The sequence below is a fragment of the Schistocerca nitens genome, chromosome 2, assembly GCF_023898315.1.
Source record: "Schistocerca nitens isolate TAMUIC-IGC-003100 chromosome 2, iqSchNite1.1, whole genome shotgun sequence".
NCBI lineage: Eukaryota > Metazoa > Arthropoda > Insecta > Orthoptera > Acrididae > Schistocerca > Schistocerca nitens.
The window spans coordinates 664,992,811-665,011,541 of NC_064615.1; the positions used below are offsets into that span (position 1 = coordinate 664,992,811).

Genomic DNA, 18,731 nt, shown 5'->3' on the forward strand with positions numbered 1-18,731 from the left:
TTGATCTTAAATGCAATTTATTTTAGTTGCTTCTCTCCATCCTCCGAATTTCATAACAACTTCCACAATGTCTACACATTACAATCAGATCAAGACTAGCTATTAAGTTTTTTATGTCAGCATCAGATCATGTCTGCATTAAGCTTCCGCTCTCGATAGACAATTAAGAAACGAATAGAAAACAAACAAAGAGTTACAATTTTAGTATTTTCTCTGCCGTCGAGCGCTCATACCGCTGCGACGGGATATTTTTTATCTGAGGGAAAGAGTGTAGCGCGGCGAAATTCAAAGTCCCGCTACAGTAAGAACAATGGAAACTAAGAAAGCAGAAGACTAAAATTTCATGTCTGTTTATCTATGAGTAATGGGTAATTTTAATTGTTATTACTACAGTCAAAGTTAGAACTTCATGGAAGATGCAGCAGGAACTTGGTAGAGCTGAACCAGCTGCACGGTAAAGAAAGTTCCATGTGATGCTTCTACAGGTGATGTGGGATTAAATTACGTGAAACAGGCTTGTTTGCACATATTTGAGAAGCAGCATTTGTGAAGTAATACTGGTTCTATAGGGGCACAATACCACTATAATTAGCATTTTTGCATTTATTTTCTTGTTCTTTATTTATTGTGTCTAACTAGTAAGTTTGTTTGAACTTCCTTGTCGCTTCTTTTTTCCTGTATCTCTTCTTCCATGTATTGTGTTCCTTGTTTAAGTTTTGCTGTCTGTCCTGAATGTTGGCGATCAGGATTCTCAGCAAATTTGGATTGGTGAATTAGGATTTTAATGTTTTCAGTCTCAAATTATCACTAAATGCCAATTTATTTCAAGCCTTCATGAACTTCTGTAGGCTTCATTGATGAAAATCCACAACACCTGGCTAAGATTAGAATTTAGTTTGTAAGCTTGTTGTCCATTCTATATAGGTGAATTTAAAACACTTTAACTGCTGGTGTCTGTGCTCCTTTTCTTCTTTTTTTTCCCCCCCTCAGAAACTATAGATTTGGGATCGTTTGGAAATTGTTGCTGGAAAAAAGAAGAAAAAAAAAAAAAAACAAAGTTGTTGACACTGGTATTCAGGAATGTTGCATTTATGTAATTTTTTGTTTCAGCATACACTCAAAGGAACGTTCCCGGAAGCGAGATCATGAACCTGAATCCCTATTGGAGAGGAGCCACAAATCTCTGAAGTCCTCCAGCAGCACTTCCAACGAGAATCCTTAGTCACCTAAATTCTTCATGGCTGTATTTACTACTACTTCTGTTTTACAAGTTAGAACTGTTGTTCCCCTTATGATTGGAGGCTGTATACCATCTTCAGGGATTAGTGTATGTGTGTATTGTATTATTCAATGTCTAGACATTAGTCTTAAAATGTATTACAAAATCACTTTGCTGTTTAAGAGAATCTTTTCTTGTCCTATGTTTCCCTAGGATTTGTGCTACCCCACTTCCTTCTTCAAAAGTATGTTTATGGATATTCACAACAGTACATGAACAAAATGTGCTTTCAGTTACTATCGTATTATATAAAGGTTAGCATGTTTCCAAATATATATAGGAACTGTCCATATGGCATACAGTTTTAATTTGTTGATAAAATGTCAGTTTTTAATATTTAGCAGCTCATAGACGATTGTACTAAGCAAACATTCTAAATTGCCGTCATTATTGTAACAGTGATGCATAACTATTATTCACCAAGGTTGTATTATTCCTCTTAAGGTTTTGTGTGTGTGCGCGTGTATGCAAGTTGTTATATGATTAAAATAAAGTTCGGCTGAATTTGATGTCTGTTTCCTTTGGAAGAGCATATTGTGCATATATTATAATATATTCATTACCAAAAATCTTAAAAACTTGTAATTGTGTTGCTTGGACGTGTCAGGAGGGCAGGTGAATGAATTATAAATTTTATTTATTAATTCAACATTCCCAACTTTTGGTCTACACATTAGGCATATCTGCTAGCTTGTGGATGGGCATTCAAATAAAAATGTTCTGGGAATGACAAAAGTTTTGTGGAGTGGTAGATGTGACATCCGGAATAAGTCAGAATTGATACTCTGAAACTAATTGCTGAATGTTTAGTGCAGATTTCTTTTATCTCCCAGTTGATTCAGAAGTAGGTACACTCAGATAACATTGAAACTATAGCTCAGTCATTACTGCAGTGAATGAAGGAACTACTCGCCCCCCCCTTTTTTTTTGGGGGGGGGGGGGGTGATAAATCTCCAGAACATTTCCTAGGGTCAGAAATTTAACTTGATTTCTTTTTTTTTATGTGAGTGATTTCTCAGACTGAGATGGCACTGGCAGCAATGCAATTCATCAATTTTGACCATCCTGGCATGTTTTTTGCTGCTTATGTGATCACTTCCAGCTGGGATTCTTCTTTTGACAAGGTCACAATTAGTTTTCTCTCCAGTCTTGCTAGACAGAGCTAATACTTAGTTATTGATAAACTTAATATCAGTCAGATTATTGAATAAGCCACTGACTGGTCCCTTATTTTGGAATGAAATGTAGCTGTTTCTAAACCCAATTTAACCCTTAAGTGGCACACCGTTTCTCATAACATGAGCAGGTACACAGTGTATTTTGTATATGTGTAAAGAATAGCTGTCTTTGTTATCAAAGTAAACATGTAAGAGTGAAATGACAATTTAATCTTGGTTTAATTACACGACATTGAGCTAAAGTACTGTTTAAGTAAATAGTAATCAGATCAACTTTAACCATATCACTTTGTTGCCATGGACAGGTGTTAAACCTCAGTAATGACCACACACAAAACATTAAACAGTGCAGCTGCATCAGATCCCAGCCAGCTGCTTATTTGATTTCTAATTATCTCGTAGACAACTGCATCATCACTGGATTGTGCAGCTAGTTCATAATATGGGTCATTCTTACTTAGCTTTGTGTTTATTTTGTATTATTGCAGATCACTTGGATGTGAAACACAATTTATCACTGTGTTAGTTGAAGCAATAATGAAGGAATTTGTACCTGCTTGGAATTGTGAATGAACAGTGGAACACCAAAACAATGTTATTTGTGGCCGGCGAACTTCATACACAGGTGCATCTGCTCGAGCACTAATATTTGAGATGTCTTCAGTAAATACCAAAAGAAAAACCTGCCATGGTGTAAATGAATGAAACAGTGTAACTTGAAGCTGTGTGTGCAAATTGCTGAACCACGCTAATGACCTAAAAGTGCCCTCTCAGCTGCAGAATTTATCAGGTTGTTAATTTTTACACTTGGCAGTAATCTTATTTTTCATGTCAAAAGTTATAGTTTTCATCCTTGTAGTGTAGAAAAACTGGAGGCATCCCTGCATGAGTGTGTTCCTACTGCAAGACAGCCTTTTAAAGATAACACTCTGAAAAATTAAAGCTCTTGGAATTTAAATTTGGTTTCTACTTCCAAGAAATAAAGCAAATACCCCTACAGTTGCAGTTATTGTGGCGTAAGCAGAATGTATAGAAGTAACTGTTTACATTTGTTTTATTTAATAAGTTTTTATTAAAATTATGAGCAGGCCTTGGAAATAATAGTGAAAACTGCCATGGCCAGGGAAATCCGTAGTGTGGAAATTTCACTACAGTTGTATATTTAGTCTGACACTGTCTATTAAGTATACATTAGTTCAACTAATTAGACTGGTTAATGGTTAATTGAGGGTTGGTCCAGAGAGAGAGGGGGGGAGGACGGACGGACACACACACACACACACACACACACACACACACACACACACACACTGTAGTAGGGAGGACATAGCATGTTATCCTTGGATGGAGAGAGACTCAGATGTAGAAGTAACTTCATGTGTGTTCCAGCAAAGTGTGTTGGGACCCTTGTTGTTCACCTTGTATATTAACAACTTTGCAGACAAAATTAATGATAACCGTAGACTTTTTGCAGCTGATGCAGTTATCTGTAATGAAGTACTGTCTGAAAGGTGTGTAAATATTCAGTTAGCTCTGGATAAGATTTCAGAGTGGTGCAAAAATTGGCAACTTCCTTCAAATATTTGAAAATGTAAAATTATGCAAGTCATAAAACAAAAAAATAAAGTACTCTATGACTATAAAAATGGAATCAGGCACCTCATATAAATACCTGGATCTGACACTTCATAGAGATATGAAATAGAATGATCACATAGTCCCCATTGTTAGTCAATCAGTCTACAAAGGAGATCGCTTACAAATCACTCATGCAACCAGTTATAGAATATTGATGAAGTGTGTGGGACACATACCAGATATGAATTAACAAGGAATACTGAATGTGCGAGAGTGTTAGACATGCTGAAGATACTGAACTGGCAGATTCTGGAAAAACAAAACTTATCTCGAGAAAACCTGCTGACAATTTCAATATCCGGCTTCAAAAGATGAATCTCCCTTAGGGATCGTGAGGACAAAATTTAATAACTTACAGCATGCACACACACATTTCAACAGTCATTCTTTTGACGCACTATTTGTGAAAGGAACAGGAAGAATCCCTAATAATTAATACAATGGAACATACCCTCTGCCATGCACTTCACAGTGGTTGAGAGATTACAGATGTAGATGCAGAGCACATGAATCATGACACACCAAGGTAAATGGAAATAATTATACATTTGTCTCATGCTATTCATGGGAAAAAAGGTAAAAGAATGCTAGAAATATATTTTTAAGTGAAACTGATACGTAATACACTGGTTATGATGGTCCCATGAAGCAAAAATTAAAAGATAGATGTTGCACTGTTGTCACCTGACACTCCAGTGGTTATTGAAGAATTTCTATGGGACTACAGTATTGTGTATAAGTAGTAGTTACAACCTGCTAAAAAGGACCATACTATTTTTGAGTTGCTGTACATCCTGATGTGAAGATAATGGCGATAACAGAAATTGGTTTTTCAGTATACACTCTTTATGAGGTTATGTTCTGATTTCTGTACTTCTGGCACTTAAAGAATAGATGATTCAAATAATCATCTTCTGAAACCAAGTTGTGCAAAGAATTTAGTGAGTCTCTTTCCAGGCATTGTACACTGGGATCAAAAGTATCCCGACACCCCCAAAAACATATGTTTTTCATATTCGATGCATTGTGCTGCCATCTACTGCCTGGTATTCCGTAACAGCGACCTCAGTAGTCATTAGACATCGTGAGAGAGCAGAATTGGGCGCCTCACGGACTTCGAACATGATCAGGTGATTGGATGTCACATGTCTGTACGTGAGATTTCCACACTCCTGAACATCTCTAGGTCCACTGTTTTTCTGATGTGATAGTAAAGTGGAAACATGAAGGGACACATACAGCATAAAAGTGTACAAGCCAACCCTCATCTGTTGACTGACAGGGACAGCCGACAGTTGAGGTTTGTAATGTGTAACAGGCAGACATCTATCCAAACCATCACACAAGAATTCCAAAATGCATCAGGATCCACTGCAAGTATTATGAAAGTTAGGTGGGTAATGAGAAAACTTGGATTTCGTGGTCGAGTGGCTGCTCATAAGCCACACATCATGCCGGTAAATGCCATACTTCGCCTTGCTTGCTGTAAGGAGCGTAAACATTGGACAATTGAACAGTGGAAAAAGTAGTGTGGAGTGACGAATCACGGTACACAATGTGGCAATCCGATGTCAGGGTTTGGGTATGGCGAATGCCTGGTGAATTTCATCTTCCAGTGTATTTGGTGCCAAGAGTAAAATTCAGAGGCAGTGGTGTTACGGTGTGTTAGTGTTTTTCATGGAGGAGGCTTGCACCCCTTGTTTTGCGTGGCACTGTCACACCATAGGGCTACACTGATGTTTTAAGCACCTTCTTGCTTCCCACCGTTGAAGAGCAATTTGGGAATGGCAATTGCATTTTTCAACACGATCGAGCACATGTTCATAATGCACGGCATGTGGTGGTGTGGTTACATGACAATAACATCCCTGTAATGGACTGGCCTGCAGAGTCCTGATGTGAATCCTATAGAACACCTTTGGGATGTTTTGGAACACCAGCTTCTTGCCAGGCCTCACAGACTGACATCAATACCTCTCTTCAGTGCAGCACTCTGTGAAGAATGAGCTGCCATTCCCCAGGAAACCTTCCAGCTCCTGATTGAACATATGCCTGCGAGTGTGGAAGCTGTCATCAAGGCTAAGGGTGGGCCAACACCATATTGAATTCCAGCATTACTGATGGACGGCGCCGTAGACTTGGAAGTCATTTTCAGCCAGGTGTCCGGATACTTTTGATCACATAGTGTATGCCCTTGCTGAAAGTTGAAGGATGTGATCAAATGCATAGAAACTGGGGCTGACCAAATGCCTGTAGTCCATTGTCATTCGTGAGAAAGGCAATATACCAATTTTTTAATACATTAGTGCCCTGATATTTTCAGAAAGTTCCATAATCCTTTACTTTCACCATATTCTGTATCAGGTTTGCATTGTTCATATATTTTAAACGTCCAGGATCATATTAAACTCTCGAGGCAATATTCTGCTCTGTATACCAAATTAACACCACCATTTGTATTTTGCTAGGGAGTCTTAATTCCTCATACTGATCTGAATCTGGAATTGTTCATTTGGCAATTACTGTTGCCACTGTTAATGTGACCATCAAATTTTTTAATACATAAGTGTCTTTAATAACTATACAGATTGAGATATTTTCAGTCAGTTCAGTAAATCAATTACTTTGATCCGGAGCATCAAAGGGTGCTTAGCTTATGCATGTTCAGCCCTCATGTGAGGCGATCATGGCAGAGTTGCAGTTAGTTTCTGTCGGCAATCATAGGTGGCACTGAAAGTGTTCACAATTGATCATGGTAAGGGGGAAAAAAAACAGATGGCACTACAGACTTAACCATGGAGATAAGAAATAGAGAATGGTACTATAGACTTAGCCGTACGTTGTTTGGAAACCAGAGTATGTGGGGACTGCCACAATCTTAAACACCCAAAACATTAGCAGTTTACTGCTTACAATAATGACTAGTCCATTATTTCTGTTATGTGCATGCAACAACTGTTTTAAATACCAAAAATCACACTGTTTACTTGAATAACATAGTGTCACAAAGGCAATTTCGAAAGTTGGGTCAATTCTAGTGTCAGATTCCACCTGTCGGCTTTGACCAATGACGTAATGTGTGATGTTATTTTGTTTGTGCCACAGACTGTATTTATGAATGTTTAATGATTTATCTGGATTTCCTCGTTAGGTGCATGTATGAAAAATTCGATGCTCATTGTTTTGTTTTCGTATCGTAATTTTTTTTCAGCATCTTTTGTTGAAAGTAGTCGTGATTTATAAGATCTTCATTTTTCACGCAATTGCTTTTCATTATGGATGAGTCAATTGTGTTTATAGTGAAAATTCCCCTTGAGAAAATGACTGACCGTAAATCAACTATAAGATTTCTGCAATCATTGGGTGTTATTGCAGAATTTTGCAAGTGCAATGTTTGTGGAAATTATATGGTTTTGACAAAGGTACCATCATCATGAACTTCTGACGAATACATGTGGAGGTGCAGAAAAAATAATATATGGAGATCTATATGCAGCGGGCTTAGTTCGAAAGATCAAGGCTGAATTTAGAAGTAATAGTCATGTTGACCTATTTTTGCTATCAATATTATTGTAAATCTGTCAACCATGAAGCACAGGGGTTTCGTGTGGCAGTGTAGTTGACTGGTTTTCATTTTGTAGAAAAGTCTTTGGTGAATTTATAAAGTATAGGGGATCATTGGAGGGGCCAGGGGCTACAGTTGAAGTAGCGAGTCACATTTTGGAAAAAGAAAGTACGAAATGGGGCATGAGGTGGTTGGGGTTTCGGAGTAGTAGTTTCTGGAGGGGATTGTGCTAATGTATTTAGGGTCGTACCAAATCGTACAAAGGAAGTCTTGACATTTTTAATAGAAGAAAATGTTGAAGAAGGTTCGGTAGTCACGTGGGATGGGTTTGCTTCATACAAGGGGTTGGGTGAAGGGGGTTATCATCATTTGGTTGTGAATCACAATATTCAGTTTAAAGATTACAAGACGTCATGTACCAACACTACTGACGGGTATTGAGCGGCTGTAAAATGTGTTGTCGGACAAGGAAAGAGGATCACAAAAACCCTCTGGCATAAGACACAGCAACCCACCTCTCCCAACACTGTAACCAAAAAATATTAAAACAACACACTGCCCCCATAGAGAAACCAAAAAACTAACAAACCCACAGGAGGATTTCAGTGTTGCAATGCCTTCTGAATGAATACTGTTGGAGGAAGAGTATTCCTAAAGGTTACTGTGTGTTTCTTGCATTTATGAAATTAGCAAAATGTACAAGCCTCATTTTGTTAGTTAGGTGTTGGTGGGCCTGATATTTTTTCTTGTTTTACGTTGCATTTTTCTCAGTTACTGTACTGTGGGTTTATGTAGCCACTTTTATTTTTTTCCTTTTCTGTGTTTTTGCTGTTTTTAGGTTTTTGTGATTGACTTGTATTTTTTTGTTGTTGTTGTTGTTGTTCTTCTATCATTTTAAAACTTTGCATGTCGTTGAGGGCGGGAGGTAGGGAAGAACTGATTTGGGTGGTGTCTCTTTCGTGTCTGGTAGCTCGTGTTTCTTATTAATTTGTTGATTAGTTATTCTGGATTTTGTGTATTTTGTTATAGTTTGACCTCTTAACATTATTATTTCTTGTTATGTGCTTATTTTTTGTTCCTGTCAGCCGCGATCTTTCACTCCTTTGGAAGTTCATTTGTGGTAAGTTTTCTTTTTAGAAATAATTAGCCGTCTTCTGAAGAAACATAAAATGGCAGAGTCTTCGGGCCCCTAGCAAAGATTCTGCAACTAATGAAGCTTGTGAAACATGCAGATCTCAAAGCTCGTTTACATCTTGCAACATTGTGGCATGCTACGGAAATGTGGCGATGTCTTCTTGTAGTATACTAAAAAAGGCAACATCTTGCGGCTTATGTTGCATGCGGCAGGTTAACTTATATTAAAGCAACAGAATTTGTGCCACAGAGGCGGTCTTGCAGGAGAGTGGGTGATAAAAGAGATTGCGGAGGCTGCTTACTTGGTCATCGCACATGCAGCTAACAATGGAAAGGAAGGAAAAGATGGTGGAAGAGAAGAATACGAGTACACTAGGAGATCTAGCAGCAGATGATGATCAATTATTTAATAATTTTAAGAGAACGTCCAATGAAGACTTCAAATATTTACTACAGTTAATTACGCCTCTTATTCTAAAGAAAAGTACCGATAGCCAAGAAAGTATTTCACGAAGAATTCGACTGACGATCGCATTACAATTTTTAGCCACTTGGGATTCGTACACTTCACTAATGTACTTATTCAAAGTATCATATTCTGCTAATTTTCCTCATAGTGCCAGAAATATGTGAATCTATTTAATCAGTGTTGAAGAATAACAGAAAGGTAAGTACGCAACGTTCAGAACTCAATTTAAATCATTTTTTAACTAAGTTTTAATCGAAATTAAATAATTGGCACAAAGTATTTCACTTTCGTAAAAATTAATGGAGGTCTTTTGAAGTACCTGGTACTTCGACGAATTCTTCACCCTCACCAGTATCATTGTCAACGTATATAATTTGACAGTTAGCTTCTGGACAGCTAGTTTCAGCACTGTGTTCCGATACGACAACCGGTAATGATGTGACGCTGGAGTTCCCCTTTTCTCATTTCATTGGCGATGAACTCTCCATACTCCTCCATTCATCTCTGTTAACAGTTTTTTTAAATCTAGTAAGCTTCCTCAAGCACCTCTACATTTCCCGAGCTGTTCTTTTTGGGCTTAGTAACTGTCTTTCGTTGTGTTTCCTCATGAGACGTAGTTGGTGTTTAAGGCACATTTTCTTCGGAAGGCTGACTTGCATATTCATCTTTAGTTTGTGTTCTCTGTGTCGTAATTCTGAAAAATAGGGGAATGGAAGAATGTCGCCAGAAATTTCGAAGTGGAGTGGAACTTCCCTCACTGTGTAGGAGTCACAGATGGCAAACATGCGCAAATTATATGCCCTGCCAATACTGGAAATGAATATATTAACTACACAAAAACATTTAGCATCATTCTTATGGGAGACGCAAATTACTGGTTTCAATATATGCATATTGGTTGGTAGGCCCGCATATCAGTTGGAGGAGTTTTTAAGAACACTTCGTTACATAAAGCGTTAACGGAAATTAAATTAAACATTCCTCCCTCAGAATCTCATCCAGGAAGAGAAAATTTGACACCATGTGAAACCGTATACTGGGCAGTTACTAGGTTCGGAGGAAAAAATAATTACCGACTTTCTCGCGCCCTGAGTATTGTCGAAAATTAGGAAGCATTGTTACTTAAAGCTGAGAACGCTGAAATAGTTAAAAAAGCTTGTACGTATCTCCATAATTTTTAATCCAAAATGCAACGTCCAGAATTTTTTATTCACCTCCAAATAGTTTGTATATAGAAGATGTGTTGTTGTTGTTGTGGTGGTCTTCAGTCCTGAGACTGGTTTGATGCAGCTCTCCATGCTACTCTATTCTGTGCAAGCTTCTTCATCTCCCAGTACCTACTGCAACCTACATCCTTCTGAATCTGCTTAGTGTATTCATCTCTTGGTCTCCCTCTATGATTTTTACCCTCCACACTGCCCTCCAATACTAAATTGGTGATCCCTAGATGTCTCAGAACATGTCCTACCAACCGATCCCTTCTTCTAGTCAAGTTGTGCCACAAACTCCTCTTCTCCCCAATTCTATTCAATACCTCCTCATTAGTTACATGATCTACCCATCTAATCTTCAGCATTCTTCTGTGGCACCACATTTCGAAAGCTTCTATTCTCTTCTTGTCTAAACTATTTATCGTCCACGTTTCACTTCCATACATGGCTACACTCCATACAAATACTTTCAGAAACGACTTCCTGACATTTAAATCTATACTCGATGTTAACAAATTTCTCTTCTTCAGAAACGCTTTCCTTGCCATTGCCAGTCTACATTTTATATCCTCTCTACTACGACCATCATCAGTTATTTTGCTCCCCAAATAGCAAAACTCCTTTACTACTTTAAGTGTCACATTTCCTGATCTAATTCCCTCAGCATCAGTCGACTTAATTCGACTACATTCCATTATCCTCGTTTTGCTTTTGTTGATGTTCATCTTATACCCTCCTTTCAAGACACTGTCCATTCCGTTCAACTGCTCTTCCAAGTCCTTTGCTGTCTCTGACAGAATTACAATGTCATCGGCGAACCTCAAATTTTTTATTTCTTCTTCATGGATTTTAATACCTATTCCGAACTTTTCTTTTGTTTCCTTTATTGCTTGCTCAATATACTGATTGAATAACATCGGGGATAGGCTACAACCCTGTCTCACTCCATTCCCAACCACTGCTTCCCTTTCATACCTCTCGACTCTTATAACTGCCGTCTGCTTTCTGTACAAATTGTACATAGCCTTTTGCTCCCTGTATTTTACCCCTACCACCTTCAGAATTTGAAAGAGAGTATTCCAATCAACATTGTCAAAAGCTTTCTCTAAGTCTACAAATTCTAGAAACGTAGGTTTGCCTTTCCTTAATCTTTCTTATAAAATAAGCCATAAGGTCAGTATTGCCTCACGTGTTCCAACATTTCTACGGAATCCAAACTGATCTTCCCCGAGGTCGGCTTCTATCAGTTTTTTCATTCGTCTGTAAAGAATTTGCGTTAGTATTTTGCACCCATGACTTATTAAACTGATAGTTCCGTAATTTTCACATCTGTCAACACCTGCTTTCTTTGGGATTGGAATTATTATATTCTTCTTGAAGTCTGAGGGTATTTCGCCTGTCTCATACATCTTGCTCACCAGATGGTAGAGGTTTGTCAGGACTGGCTCTCCCAAGGCTGTCAGTAGTTCTAATGGAATGTTGTGTACTCCGGGGGCCTTGTTTCCACTCAGGTCTTTCAGTGCTCTGTCAAACTCTTCATGCAGTATCGTATCTCCCATTTCATCTTCATCTACATCCTCTTCCATTTCCATAATATTGTCCTCAAGTACATCGCCCTTGTATAGACCCTCCATATACCCCTTCCACCTTTCTGCTTTCCCTTCTTTGCTTAGAACTGGGTTTCCCTCAAAGCTCTTGATATTCATGCAAGTGGTTCTCCTTTCTCCAAAGTTCTCTTTAATTTTCCTGTAGGCAGTATCTATCTTACCCCTAGTGAGATAAGCCTCTACATCCTTACATTTGTCCTCTAGCCATCCCTGCTTAGCCATTTTGCACTTCCTGTCGATATCATTTTTGAGGCGTTTGTATTCCTTTTTGCCTGCTTCATTTACTGCATTTTTATATTTTCTCCTTTCATCAATTAAATTCAGTATTTATTCTGTTACCCAAGGGTTTCTACTAGCCTTCGTTTTTTTACCTACTTGATCCTCTGCTGCCTTCACTATTTCATTCCTCAAAGCTACCCATTCTTCTTCTACTTTATTTCTTTCCCCCATTCCTGTCAGTTGTTCCCTTATGCTCTCCCTGAAACTCTGTACAACCTCTGGTTCTTTCAGTTTATCCAGGTCCCATCTCCTTAAATTCCCACCTTTTTGCAGTTTCTTCAGTTTTAATCTACAGTTCATAACCAATAGATTGTGGTCAGAGTCCACATCTGCCCCTGGAAATGTCTTACAATTTATAACCTGGTCTCTAAATCTCTGCCTTACAATTATATTATCTATCTGATACCTTTTAGTATCTCCAGGGTTCTTCCATGTATACAACCTTCTTTCATGATTCTTGAACCAAGTGTTAGCTATGATTAAGTTATGCTCTGTGCAGAATTCTACCAGGCGGCTTCCTTTTTCATTTCTTAGCCCCAATCCATATTCACCTACTATGTTTCCTTCTCTCTAGGAAAAGGGAGAGAATAGAAGATGTAGATAATACTGTAATTTCTCTTGGAAATTGGAGAGAAGCTGCTCCCAACTATACAAGCTTAGCGAATTTATCAAAGGTACCTCGAAGAGCTTCCTGTGATGCACAGGCAGTACAAGAAGAATTCAAAGAGTATTTTATGACACCACATGGAAAGGTTGAGTGGGAAGAGAGATACCAATGTATATAAATTATGTTCGTACTGCAACGTATATTCATTTACGTAAATAAATAGAATTATCTAGATGAATTCAAAACTTTACTTTCTTCCTACAAACTTGTTTGTGGGGTCCACCATTGTAAATGTATTTTGAAACTACCGTTTCCATCTTTCTACTACATACTTATTCGAAAGCATTTAGCAGAGGGTACTGTATGTAGTCTGTTCATTACAACAATTTTAAAAAAATGGGATTTTCTAAGAACAGAATACAATTATCTATTTTACAGATATACTTATTGGTAACTTTGTTGCCATGGATTGGTATACTACAGTACTCAGTTAAGAAATATAGTTATTGAAATCGAGATACTTGCAATTGAGCTGTCCATTTCTGCACGTGGTTCCGTCACATCTAAGATGAATTTTAATGATTCATATGCAAACCATTTTTTTCTATATTACCCAATGAGCCGCTTGTTTTTTAGTCGCCACACACGTGTTTTCGCGATGAAGCGCACTTCTCAGATTTTTAATGCTCTTCTTTACAGCGTTCTCATCGATTTCATATTTTGAACGAAATTTCGTATAACGTGTCTTTTCACTACTTTTTTTATAATTACTTTCTCGTTCGTTCCACAGAACCTCAGCTTGTCTGTAGTCCTCTATGAATGCTAAATACTTTCCGTTCGACCAGTCCATATTTTCGAATTTACCGCTGCCGCACAGAAAATGTCGCACAGGAACCTATTCAGGTCGGAAGATAGCTGCGGCAGCTTGCGGCATGACGCACGTTGTTGTCCATGCCGCATGAATCACGCGACAACGTTGCATGCCACAATGTTACAAGAGATTGCCCCAGCGTAAACAAGGCTTCAGAACACATCGAGTTTACAAAATACCATGTGGGAGTGGGTAGTTTTTTTGTCGGTTAGACTGTCTGCACTATCGAACAGCGCATAGAACACAGAAGCTGTTTCTGCCTACCCAGTCCCAAGAAATCAGCTGTTGCAGAGTATGCACTGGAAAACAAACAGCAAATTGCATTCGACGATACTTTAATGCAACAGACCAATGGCTTCGGGGATGGAGTAATAAATGAAGTAGTAAGGATCATAATATCCCTCAGTAAGGATGGTGGACTGCAGGTAAGTACGGCCTGGGATCCTGTGACTGGGGAGTTGAAGTGGACATGACATTGCCATATACAGGGTGATTCAAAAAGAATACCACAACTTTAGGAATTTAAAACTCTGCAACGACAAAAGGCAGAGCTAAGCACTATCTGTCGGCGAATTAAGGGAGCTGTAAAGTTTAATTTAGTTGCACATTTGTTCGCTTGAGGCGCTGTTGACTAGGCGTCAGCGTCAGTTGATACTAAGATGGCGACCGCTCAACAGAAAGCTTTTTGTGTTATTGAGTACGGCAGAAGTGAATCGACGACAGTTGTTCAGCGTGCATTTCGAACGAAGTATGGTGTTAAACCTCCTGATAGATGGTGTATTAAACGTTGGTATAAACAGTTTACAGAGAATGGGTGTTTGTGCAAAGGGAAAAGTTCTGGACGGCCGAGAACGAGTGATGAAAATGTAGCATGCATCCAGCAAGCATTTGTTCGCAGCCCAGGAAAATCGACTCGCAGAGCTAGCAGAGAGCTGTAAATTCCACAATCAACTGTATGGAGAGTCCTACGAAAAAGGTTAGTTATGAAACCTGAACGTCAACTACCCGAGGCGATGGATCGGCCGCCAGGCAGCCCGTGACAGAGCACTTCATCACTGGCCTCCAAGAAGCCCTGATCTTACCCCCTGCGATTTTTTCTTATGGGGGTATGTTAAGGATATGGTGTTTCGGCCACCTCTCCCAGCCACCATTGATGATTAGAAACGAGAAATAACAGCAGCTATCCAAACTGTTACGCCTGATATGCTACAGAGAGTGTGTAACGAGTTGGAGTATCGGGTTGATATTGCTCGTGTGTCTGGAGGGAGCCATATTGAACATCTCTGAACTTGTTTTTGAGTGAAAAAAAACCTTTTTAAATACTCTTTGTAATGATGTATAACAGAAGGTTATATTATATTTCTTTCATTAAATACACATTTTTAAAGTTGTGGTATTCTTTTTGAATCACCCTGTACAGTGCAGGACTGGGCACCAGTGATGTCACTGGCGGCGACACAGCTATATATGCACGGCGGCGGCAATCGCACAACAGTCAACCACTTGATAATGGCAGGAGAGATCTCTGCTGAAAACTTGGGGCAGTTAACCACTTGATGCGGCTGAACCATTTGACGTGGCTTGAAGCCCGAGAATATTTTACTAGCGTGTTCCTCGCAAGCTAATTGAAAGTAGTGGTGCACAATTATGCAGATAAGTTTGAAAGGGTTGATCTCTCACTCATCCACACCCCAGTCCACATAACAGCAGAACTTTGCCAATTTAGAAACAATGCAACTTTGAGGTTAAAGTATCCTGAAGTAATGAAATAGAGTAACTTCCGGTTCTCTTCACTTAATGTGAATGTTATCATTTTGAATGTCATGGTCGCCTCACGTGTTGTGAACCAAACAATCACGAAAGTTGACAGATAGTTCTTTTCCTCTTTGATACAGCACATGACGTCAAATGACATCACGATTGCACGAAGTCTGGTGATTGGTGAACTTAGGTTACCATCTTGTTGAAACCCTTCTTCACTCAAATACGAGCAGCCCTTAGCAGCTCACTATCTTATTTACAACTATTCATGTCATCGCCTCTCCGGCTTAGATTTTTTAAAATGTGACTTGTAAGTACTGCATCTCTTTCCAGTCAGTACAAACTTTAATTTTATTAATGTATTATATACCTAATATGTTTCAGAACAGTTAGTTTAATTCTGAAGACGACGCCCATAGTAGCGCCGAAACCTGGTCAATTTTGACTTAGTATTTGTGACCGAGGACTTATTTTTTTCTAATACCATCTACAAATCATACAAGGCTGCCAATAGTATTATTATACGAATAAATTTACTTCAATAGGAAAGTTGATGTTAGGTACAAACCAATCAAAGAATAAAAGTATTGGTTATATAAACTAAATATTAGTAAAAATAGTATTATAAATGTGTAACATTCTGCCTAAAGTCGCCCCTGTGCCTCAAGACAGCACAGTTTATAGTACAAATGTCACAGTTTGCCCAATTTGAGAATAAAGCTCTCTGAAAATGTATTCTAGACAATCGTTTGCAAATCTAAAACGATGCCATAGGCTCTGACGAACACTTTTCTACAACTGAAATACGCATGACAAGAAAAAAAAGTCACGAACAGTTTCTGTTTCTTCAAGCATTACCGGTATATTGTGAAAATAAAGACACTGTTTCAATCATGATTAAATATGCATATTCTTGACAATCATATATAAGCTTCAAAATAATTTCTCATTGGGATTAGAATTCAGGCCAGTTCAAGCCTAATTCACACTGTCACATCAATGTTTATTCACATGTCTGTCAAGACACATCAAGTCAATTCAAGCCATGTGATGTCATCGACTGTTATTTCACACGAATTACGATCTTTGCAAAATGATTTTCAATTGTTCTTATGTGCGAATTGCACATTCACAATAATGTAGTTTATATGCAGGAGTCCACATCTGTAAGAAAATGTCATGTTTTGGACACAAATGACTTGCTGGGATAGCTCTTATATTAGAAAAGGGAAACAGAAGTGCAAAACAACACAAAGTGCGTAGGATCGAAAAAAAATGTCATTACATGGTACAGAAGGGCAATTACACACATTATACAAGGAGCCTGAGGAAGAGGAATCTGCATTTTACATTTTGGAAAGTGGAAGCATCAGGTTTTTCATTTGTTATGTCAAATTGCACCCAAAATTATTAGAAAGAACAGTGGAGCTGCCGTTACGTTCCATGAAAAATTGTTTTGTTTAAGGTCTGGCTGTTAGTTCATTGCAAATTTTCATGCATTAGTCATATCTCCTTCAATACCTTTCCCATCAAGATATATAAGTTTTCTTTATATGTTGTATTTGGCTTTTAGTAGTTCAAGTGCCTTACTTGTACCAGGGCTAACTAGTGCAACCACATAAATATTGGCCACCACTGCTGGCAAAACTGTATTGCACACAATTCGGAGAGCTGCTTAACAGTAAATAGCCTGCCACAAATACACACTTAAACAAACAACTTGCAGTGTCTGAAGGTTTCAGTGCAGTTATTTATGTAACACTAAAATTGACTGACAATACACAAGTAATGACACCTACTAATCAGTCTGATTCTGCCTACTGTACTTCTTCCACTTAAAGTTCCACCCGTGTTGTAATACATTTCATTGTAAAATATTAAATATGGTACCAGTATCTACAAAAATCCACTTTATAATTTTAGTACAGGATAAGTAATTTAGCAGGCTCTTGTCACATAATTCAAACTGCTGTCTCACTGCTCCAATTAATCTGTCGTCATTTATTATAAACTTTAACAAAAGAAATGATATAATTTATGGCAAATAACGAACAACAAGCAACTGATGCCAACCTCTAAAACCACTATGAAATGAAATATTGGGCTCTGCCCATGGCTGTGAACAGGAGGAAATGAGCAAGTGTGTCATATGATCAGCAATGGATGGACGACATCAGCCATCAAAACTTCTCTCTGGAGAATCCTTGACGGTGTTGTGATGTGACAGGATGGGCAGCATGGATACTACCATTTGAAACGCATTGCAGAATGTTTCAATGGGACAGGACATGACGTGATGGTCAGTGTGAATTGGCCTTCACTCTGGCCATCATGTCACATGCTATCAAAATATTTATTTTGTTAAATTTTTTATTTACACATCTAGTTCCGTAGGACCAAATTGAGGAGCAAATCTTCAAGGTCAAGGCAGGTGTCAGTACATGAAATTACAACATAAAGGTAACAACATATGAAATAAAATGTTTATGAACCCAAAAAAGGTCAAGCTATAAGGTTAAATAAATGCAATCAATAATGTAACATAAGAATTAGCTTAATTTTTCAAAGAACTCCTCAACAGGATAGAAGGAGTAACCAATGAGGAAACTCTTTACTTTCGATTTGAAAGCGTGGATTACTGCTAAGATTTTTTAATTCTTGTGGTAGCTTATTGATAATGAATGCAGCAGTATACTGAAAATGTATCTGCACTAGAGTTAAGGAAGTGAGATCCAAATGCAGATTGAATTTCTACCGAGTATTAACTGAGTGAAAGCTGTTAATTCTTGGGAATAAGGTGATACTGTTAACAAACAACAGTAAAGAATATATGTAAACTGAGAGGGCAATGTCAAAATACCCAGACTAGAGGTCGACAAGAGCTTCACAAACTTACACCACTTAATTGTCCGAGGTGGCGCAGTGGTTAGACATTGGACTCGCATTCGGAAGGACGACGGTTCAATCCCGCGTCCGGCCATCCTGATTTAGGTTTTCCGTGATTTCCCTAAATCGCTCCAGGCAAATGCCGGGATGGTTCCTTTGAAAGGGCACGGCCGACTTCCTTCCTCGTCCTTCCCTAATCCAATGAGACCGATGACCTCGCTGTCTGGTCTCCTTCCCCGAAACAAC

At 38.4% G+C, this 18,731-nt stretch overlaps 1 protein-coding gene across 3 annotated transcripts in view; it reads left to right on the forward strand.

Moving 5' to 3' along the window:
• Positions 1–1,788, forward strand: part of LOC126236781 (myeloid leukemia factor) — a 140,686-nt gene extending 138,898 nt beyond the window's left edge. For all 3 annotated transcript variants that reach the window (XM_049946361.1, XM_049946359.1, XM_049946360.1), the window contains one exon: positions 1,111–1,788. Coding sequence is in view for 2 of the 3 variants with exons in the window: in XM_049946359.1 (XP_049802316.1) it covers positions 1,111–1,222 (112 nt within the window). In the remaining variant the exon portion in view is untranslated. The remainder of the gene's footprint in view (positions 1–1,110) is intronic.
• The last annotated feature ends 16,943 nt before the right edge of the window (positions 1,789–18,731 follow it).